Source organism: Esox lucius, chromosome 16 (assembly GCF_011004845.1).
Source record: "Esox lucius isolate fEsoLuc1 chromosome 16, fEsoLuc1.pri, whole genome shotgun sequence".
In the NCBI taxonomy this organism is placed as follows: Eukaryota; Metazoa; Chordata; class Actinopteri; order Esociformes; family Esocidae; genus Esox; species Esox lucius.
In genome coordinates this window covers 20526404-20534393 of record NC_047584.1, presented here as the reverse complement: position 1 = coordinate 20534393, position 7990 = coordinate 20526404, and the positions used below count along the sequence as shown (strand labels likewise).

The window sequence follows — 7990 nt, the reverse complement described above, 5'->3', positions numbered from 1 at the left end:
GCATTGTTTTGTGTTTTGCACTGTTTTCTAAGGGTACTTTTGGTGTTTTATAGGGGAGGAATTTTGGTTGGTATACTTCCAAACCATAGGGCAATGGGTTCTATGACTGACAATTCATTATTTTAAGCTAGATACTGATTTTAATGTCTAGTTTTATGGTGTTTTTACAGTTTTGCATTGTTTATCAGATCATTCACAGGATATGTGTAGTTTTATGTTTGCTTTAGGACAATGGTGTCTACGTGGAATTTATGCTCTTGGTCCTGGCAGCTGGAACTTTTTTTGGCACACCATTATCTTTGTATTTCTGAGATTCACTGGGTTTTCTGTGAAAGATGTGAAAGATAGAAATGCATGTAGAAAACTGCATGCAGTACTACTGCTCTCCTATACCCAGACAAAGCTTCCAACAGTGTAAGAGTTGGATTGAGAAATCCTAGACAACAGGGTGTGGATATTTTATAGGGCCCTCTGGCCCTGCATCTATGGTGGGTGGCTGCATCCATATGGAAATGAATCATCAATTTCCAAAAGACTTAGATGTTTCTGCCAAAGTGCTGAAAAAGGGTGGACATATCCAATTATGATATTTCAGTTTTGTATTTTGAATACAGAAAATGTCTTTAAAATTATGGTGTGGTGTGTCGATAAGTGGGGGAAATCATAATTGAAATGCATGAAACACTGACAGGATCACATTGGTAAAAGATGCCATAACTCATCAGAGCTTGTCAAATAATGAGTCAGTATTTACCTTGTTAATAACTGTTTATAAATGCACTTACAAATGCTTATGTACATATCATAACCCTTATTATTTTCAATAGTAGCAAAGTAGAACATTAGTTATTTCTTCATGTTTGGGTGGGATGCACTGGTGCCGTGGGTTCTGGGGAAGCTTTGCGGGCACCCTTCGTGTGGAAACTTTCAAACACATTCCAGACTGGGAGGGTGTTTTACTGGTCGGGACTATGGAGGAAAGCTGGGAGCAGTCACGTTTGAAGGCATGGCAAATGCAACAAAAAAATCGAAGCTGAGTTTGTTAATGGTTTGTGTTTGTAGGACTGTCCAAACACATTGGCACATACATGTAAGTGTGCTCCTCACTCCCTCTTCCTGCAACATCAAACCCTTTTTAATGTCCCTGGAGTCCATTTCTTCCAAAACACAGGAGGAAATGGGAACGAGATATCGAAAGCAGAGAGGGAACCTAATAGAGAAAGTGCTCCCTCAATGGCTATGTGCCAATGTGCTGCAGTCCAGAGATGAGTGGTTGAGTGCCATGGGAATGGCACAGAATCCCATTATCAGGCCAACAAACTTTCTTACCCAAACCTTGCTATGTTGTCTATGGCAAATATAGTGGGAAATTGCAAGTTTATAAGTGTAATTGCTCCTTTGAAAATATAACCTAGCTAAGGAACTCTAAGGAACTTCAAGTGAATATCTTTTTTCCACCTGCTTTTCATCATAACCAATTTTCAATATACACAATTTGTTTTCATGTTGCGAATACACAATTTACAGCAATACAGATTGGTGGATAATGAATTAGTTTAGTGGGCCCTTTTCAAGCAGGAAATCATTTGAATACATTACACACCTTGTTGCAGAGATCCTCTAGGGATTCAATTTATTTACAAATGGTGTGTATCTACAGTACAGAAAATGAAATGTCCACGTGTCGTTAATGGAACCGAGAGGAAATGGTAGGCTAAAAGCTATTGCACTTTTGTTCCCAGACAGGTCGTCCCAAATGGGCATACCTGATCAACACATTAAACTTGGCAGGGCGATACTCCTGGCGCATAGGCATTAGTTTAGCTGACAAAGCAATCATCTAGCAGAGCACATCCCACCAAACACTTACCCATCTGTGTTTTCCAAAGTATGACATTTAACTGGCTAATTGTTTCTGGTCAGGGATGATGGGAAGAGACTCACCAACTTCTAGAAAAATGCCCCTGAGGTAAGGGGCAATAAGCAGAAAAGCAGCCCAACCAATTAGACAAACGCTTTATTAAGTAAGGTCACTTCTACACATTTCTATGTTCACTGACCACAACAACAAAGTTTGAATTGTTGATATCCCAGTCTTATATGCTCTATGAAGAATGCCCACGGCCAAGGTTACTCATCAAGAAACTTCTCTGAGATTAATGGTAATGCAGAAATCACATTTCCGATCTGAATGAACAATATATGAAGACATTATATACACCTATTTTAACAAGTTGGTGAAATAAACCGTTTTTGCTGAAAAGGTGAGTGGATCTTTATTTTGTTTGCAGTAGATTTGTTAAATGTGTAGCCCCTAAGAAAAAGTAGAGCTTTATGTTGAGACCTACCCTCAAGAAGTGGAGTACATTCATTAAAAAAAAAAAGAAAAAAATGGGGGGGGGGGGGGGGGGCACTTAGAAAAAGCCTGTAGTCGTTTCTGTTCAGAAAATTACTAAAAATATTGGGAGCACCATTCATTTTAGCCAGTCAAAACCAGGGCAATTAATGACATCATTGCTGAACCCCATATTACAGGTCTCTTTTTGAAATGCCAATCAAACGCCTCCAGAAGACTTTTGGGACCACTGTGAGAACGTCTCAGGGAGATTTGCCATGTGAGTGGCAACAACAAGTGAGCCACAGAGTTTACGGTCCTTCACAGCATTTTCCTGTCATGGTCTTGGACCAGTGCACACCACTTCAAACAACCGGTGCCTTCAATTTCTCTTGAGTACCGGGCCATCATAGAATATTAGCTCAAAAATATTCACACCGGTACTATAAAATATACACAAGTGCCAGTGTCGAAAAATGACTACCGGACCCTTTTTCCATTCCACTTCTAGTCATGGTTGTCTTCTGTGCAGTGCGGTACCATTCCTCAGCTAGTATTCAAGGGGTTGACAAGGTGGGCGGTCACTGTGCGGTCAGGGGAATGCCCCGGCCATCGGTCACTTGGCCCTCCTGCAGGTTTTTGACGAGCTGGGCCAGCCAGCGCTTGGTGGTGGTGTCGTCCTTCAGAACCTGGGCAAACGTGGCATCCTTCAACTGGTCGGGCAGACATTGGCGTAGCGCCTCTCGTGCTCTGGAGATCAGAGGTCAGATACAAATCAGTAACCGGGACACCAAACATACCTGCAGTGCGTTAAGCCGGAAACAACGCTGGCCAACCTATGCTATATAGAGTTGCAGTGCATTCCTTATGGTGACTAAGTAACTCTTCAAGGATTCCAAAAAGTAGAATCGGTTTATAAATAAACCTGTGTCATTCCCACCTGACCCAGTGGGCATAAATAAATAAAAAATAAAATAATTGAGTCCCAAGACCAAATGGATGCAATGCTAAAAGATCTGTTCCGCAAAAAGGGAGAAATAGACCCCTGCCTGTTAGAATCAAAGAAACCAGATCGGTTACTAAAGTAGAAAAAAAAAAACAGCCAGTGCCATAAACAAGGCGTCATTGGCCGAATATGCTTTTTATGGCAATAGAAATGTTTACGAATGCTATAGAATTTTTACACATTTTTACTTTACATCATTCCCACACATTGTGAAAGTATAAACATTTAAAAATGAAAACAACTATGTAATCCCTTGTCAGAAAATTTGAAAAGGGTGAAGTGTATTCCATGGAGTGTTTAAAAACCTATTTTAACAAGAGTTAATGTTGTTAAAATGCTGTTAGTTCTACATTGCAATTACAAGTAGATACGTAATTAACAAAAGGACTGGTTCATTTGGGTCCAGTCGGTGAATACAATGTTACTCCACATACCCGAGACCCATCACAATTATGTCAGACCCAAAACAGATACGAGAAATAAAAAAATACATTTTGGACGCAGACCTGATCAGGTAGGTGGATATGTTAAAACCTCAACCTTAATGTTAAGGGCATTTAAAGTACAGCTCCTCCCAGTGGACATTCAGAGACTGCACCAACAAAGAAAACAAGTGAAACATTTCTATAGAACAATTTGAAGTGGATGTCAAGATGAAATTTGGCGGTGGCAGAAAACTGCAGGAACAAGGGTAGGGAAATGGCCAATTATCCTCAGACTAAAGGAAAAAAATAGCTTGTTTTGCCAATGGATGTCAGAATAGGAATGCAAAAAAAGATGGCCTTCATTTTTACAGAATACCATTGTCGAAACCACCCATTGAAGCTAAATGCAGACGTTTATGGTTGCAGGCCATTAAACAGACAGACTGGACTCATGAAATCGTCTGGAATGCTCGTCTCTGCAGTGATCATTTCAGGCAAAGATTTGTCCACTGTTTATCACACACAGGCAAAATCAATGATGTAGTTATAATAATAACGATAAAGTAGTAACACCAGTAACCACAAAACTGGCATTCTCTGTAGGTTATTTCACAATGGTAAACACCATGGACCAACGTTAGCAACATTAGCTAGCGTGTAAGCAGAATTAGCATGCTAAAAAAACAAATTGCTCATACTTGGCCAGTTTAGCTTACATCTATTAGATCTGTGATATGACATTTACTTTAGAAAATAATTGGAGAAGGCATCTGGATGATCCATATTCTTATATGTTGTAAAGAGGTTACTGCCACTTTCTTCCACCAGTTTGGCTTGGCACACAAAAGACATCACCGTTCATTAACACAAAAAGGGTCTATAAATGAAACACATTTACAGTGCAGACCATAAGTATGAGGACAGTGATACAAGTGTTGTTGTTTTGGCTCTATACTCACATTGGTTCTGAAATTAAACATACATTGAAATGTTCAAGCGTCAACTGTGAGCTTTAATTTTATGGGCACTTTCATCCAGAAACCGTTTTGGAATTACAGCCCTTTTAATACATAATTCCATTTTAGGAGACCAAATGTAATTGGAGAAATTGATATTTATATAGTCATCATATTTAATACTTGGTTGCAAATCCAATGACTGCATGAAGTCTGCGAGCCTCTGTAGTTCGGCTGGAGAAGTCTTTTCCGCATTTAGTATTCTTTAGTCATCACCTGTATGTTTCCTTGGTCCACCAGGTCGCTTGCCACTGCTGAACTAACCAATTATTTCTAATGTACCAGCTGAATTTGGAAGGAAATGTTTTGGCTCCCTTGATCCTCTTTTTGTCAGACACCAGCAACCGACTTCAAATAGAAAGCCTAGAACCTAGACTACACACTGACAGCTCTCTTGTGGATCCACTAATGATGAAAACAAACCTGCCCAAAAAGACACTGCTGTGAAGCCAATTATCCAAATGATTATGCTACCCTTAAACGGGGTCCTAAGAACAAAGCATGCTGTTATTTCTAAATGGTTGATCCGATTTGGATGAAAATACCCTCAAATTAAAGCATTGTATCATTTAAAATCTTAAGTGTCGAGTGCGGAGCCAAAACAACAAAAGGTGTGTTACTGTCCAAATCCTCGGACTGCGCGGTATACCCCGCAAACGTCAAGCATATTGCTTTATTTAGACAAGACCATTAAGATACGATGGCAGGGCTAAGACAGGCATTACAGCGCATGGTGACACCATAATGCATAATCCAATACCTGTTGTTGTTAATGACTCTGTAGTGAATAGCACCATTTACCTGGGGTTATCGGACAGGCGAAGGTAGCAGCGTACGACGTGTTTCAGCAGACGTGCTGAGGGTTCCTTCGAGAGCTGCAGTACCATTTTACCCTTACAATGAAGAGGAAAATTAACATGGGATGACGACTTAAAGACATGCAATCAGAGTCAATTATGAAAATAATACTCAATAAGACATTATCTTTAGGGAAATACACTGCAAAGTGCTAAACAAAACCTGCTTCTATAACATTGACCTAACCTTCTGAAAACAAATCACACTTACAAGGATCATTGCCACGTGGGAGAAGCGTTCATATGTCTGGCATATGTATGCCAGTCCGGTGTCGTCTAGCAGAATTTTTTGCAGTATAAAAGTAGCAACCTGACAGAAAGGAGGTATGGAGAGAGAAAGTGCAAAGGAAAATAAAGTAATCAAGGAAACTAGGATATATGAAAGCATATATATGAACGTTTTGTCAGTCGTGTCTAGCTTATCTTTCCAGAAGCATGTATGGGAATCAGCCAGGATATTGAGAAGATTAATGCATTATCTGGTAATGTTTGATCACCAACCAGGCTAGTCAAGCAGAGGTTGGTTGGGGTACAGTTTATTTAATATATTATAAAATGGGTGGTTCAAATCCTAAATGCTGATTGACTGAAAGACAAGTGGCCAAGAACAACCAAGTCGCTAAGAACAACCCTTTGCCATAGTATAAGCTATACAACACCGTATAAAACCTTAAAACCAGCATGGTTACCGTTTTGGAGAGCTCGCTGCCTGACTCCATGATACGCAGACACAGGGGTATGATCTCTGTGGTAAGCAGGAAGTTGATCACCTCCTGCTCATCTGTTTTGACAAGAGCCCCTGCAGGTATGAAAACCACAAACTTCAGTTGGGGGTGTTCAGGACATAGTGAGTCACAGAACTGCACAGTAGAATCAGGTACATAAACAGGCAGATTACTGCAGACAAAACGGTATGCTACCTATGACTCCTAAGCTGGTAAGGCGGAGGTACTCAAAGGGACGTGTCTTGCTCACGGTATGCAAGAAGGGGTAGAGGAAAAGAGGAATGTGTGCTGCCAGAAATGCAGACCTGGAGAAGGAAAATATTGTTTGATTTTTAAACGTGCATGATCACCACGTGATACATGGATGTTCATGTTGAAAAGAAAGACAGTGCTTTACCGAGTCTCTGGATGGGAAGCGACACACTGTAACAGTGCGAGGGCATTGCAGACTCGATTGGACTGGTGTGCCGTCAGCGTTGGGGGGTTTATGGAGGGGTAGATGTTCACAATTTCCTGAGAAGAAACCAGAATACCAATAAATGCGAACAATGTGTAGTGTTGGGATGTTTTAAGGAGGCATTGTAGGGACGGTCATGAAACAGCTCAACTAGCAACAAATAAGCCAAAAACACTTGCATGTATATTTTCCAACAGTTATTTTACATTGAAGATATAAAATGAGTATTTCTGCAGAAGTACTTAACAACTATGACATACACACAATTCTCACACTATAATGTGCACTTTAAAAAACAGTGGTAGATGGTATGCCACTGAGGTACAGATTAGCTTTGTGTGACTCAACTGTTTGAAATAGATCGTTTTCAGAAAGTGACAGACATTTACTACCTGCAGGAGGGCGGCAATGGTGCCACATGAGTGCCAGAGCATGGGCGCCAGGTCCGGCACAGACTCCCTCTTTTTGCTGAGCTCCAGGAGGGCATTCTCCCTGGTCTCTGGGCTGGACAACTCGTTGATCCACTGGTAGATCTTCTCCCGATCCACCTGTACCAGTGCTGTAGTTGCAGCCTGTAGGAAGGGGGGAATGTAGTTGAATCAACTTGAGACAAAATATGATTATTTAGGGAAAAACAATTCCACCTTTCTGTGATCATCAGCTAAATACTTAAGAGCTGGGCATTTTACATAACACATACGTATAGCTGCAATCGCGTTACTGTGATGTTTAATTTCGATTTCAGATTACGATGGCAAGAATTGTTATTCATCGATAGATACGACCAGTATTTCTGGTAGACTAGCTAAACCGAAATAGCAAACTTACTGCGCCTGTAGCCAACATGGTATATGAAGCGTCTGGATATACTTAACACCTCACGGGGTCGTTCAGGACCTGTAAAGTTTTAGCTAGCTAACTAGAAATTATAATAATAAAAATAATAATGTAGGTAGATCCTCAAAAAAAAAAGAAAAAAAAATCAGTTAGCTAGCTGCAGTAAACCGGAACTGTAACATTTGAACTTTTACACGCGCGATTAATGAAATATTTAATGTTCTGTTTGGGAAGGTTCTCTGCTTAATTACGGCCTGTGGCTATTACGCGAACCACATATTATCCTTTAAGAAAATAGACGTCTAATAACTTTACATGGTAGCTATGTTGCT

The 7990-nt window shown here is 40.3% G+C and overlaps 1 protein-coding gene across 1 annotated transcript; it reads right to left on the bottom strand.

Annotated features, from left to right (window-relative positions):
* Positions 1–2000: 2000 nt before the first annotated feature.
* On the bottom strand, positions 2001–7936 carry LOC105016174 (CCR4-NOT transcription complex subunit 9). The gene is made up of 8 exons (XM_010879821.4): positions 7650–7936; positions 7214–7393; positions 6762–6877; positions 6560–6669; positions 6329–6438; positions 5851–5949; positions 5584–5675; positions 2001–3085 (listed from the first exon to the last, which is right to left on the bottom strand). Exons 1-8 carry the CDS (start codon positions 7665–7667, stop codon positions 2917–2919), a joined length of 894 nt encoding a protein of 297 aa, XP_010878123.1. The 5' UTR covers positions 7668–7936; the 3' UTR covers positions 2001–2916.
* Between the last annotated feature and the right edge of the window lie 54 nt (positions 7937–7990).

Coding starts and splice junctions, on each gene's coding strand:
- LOC105016174 (XM_010879821.4), bottom strand. Junction 6,878..7,213: donor CCATTGCCGCCCTCCTGCAG/GTAGTAAATGTC, acceptor GTTTCTTCTCAG/GAAATTGTGAACATCTACCC. Junction 6,670..6,761: donor GCTTCCCATCCAGAGACTCG/GTAAAGCACTGT, acceptor TTCCTTCTCCAG/GTCTGCATTTCTGGCAGCAC.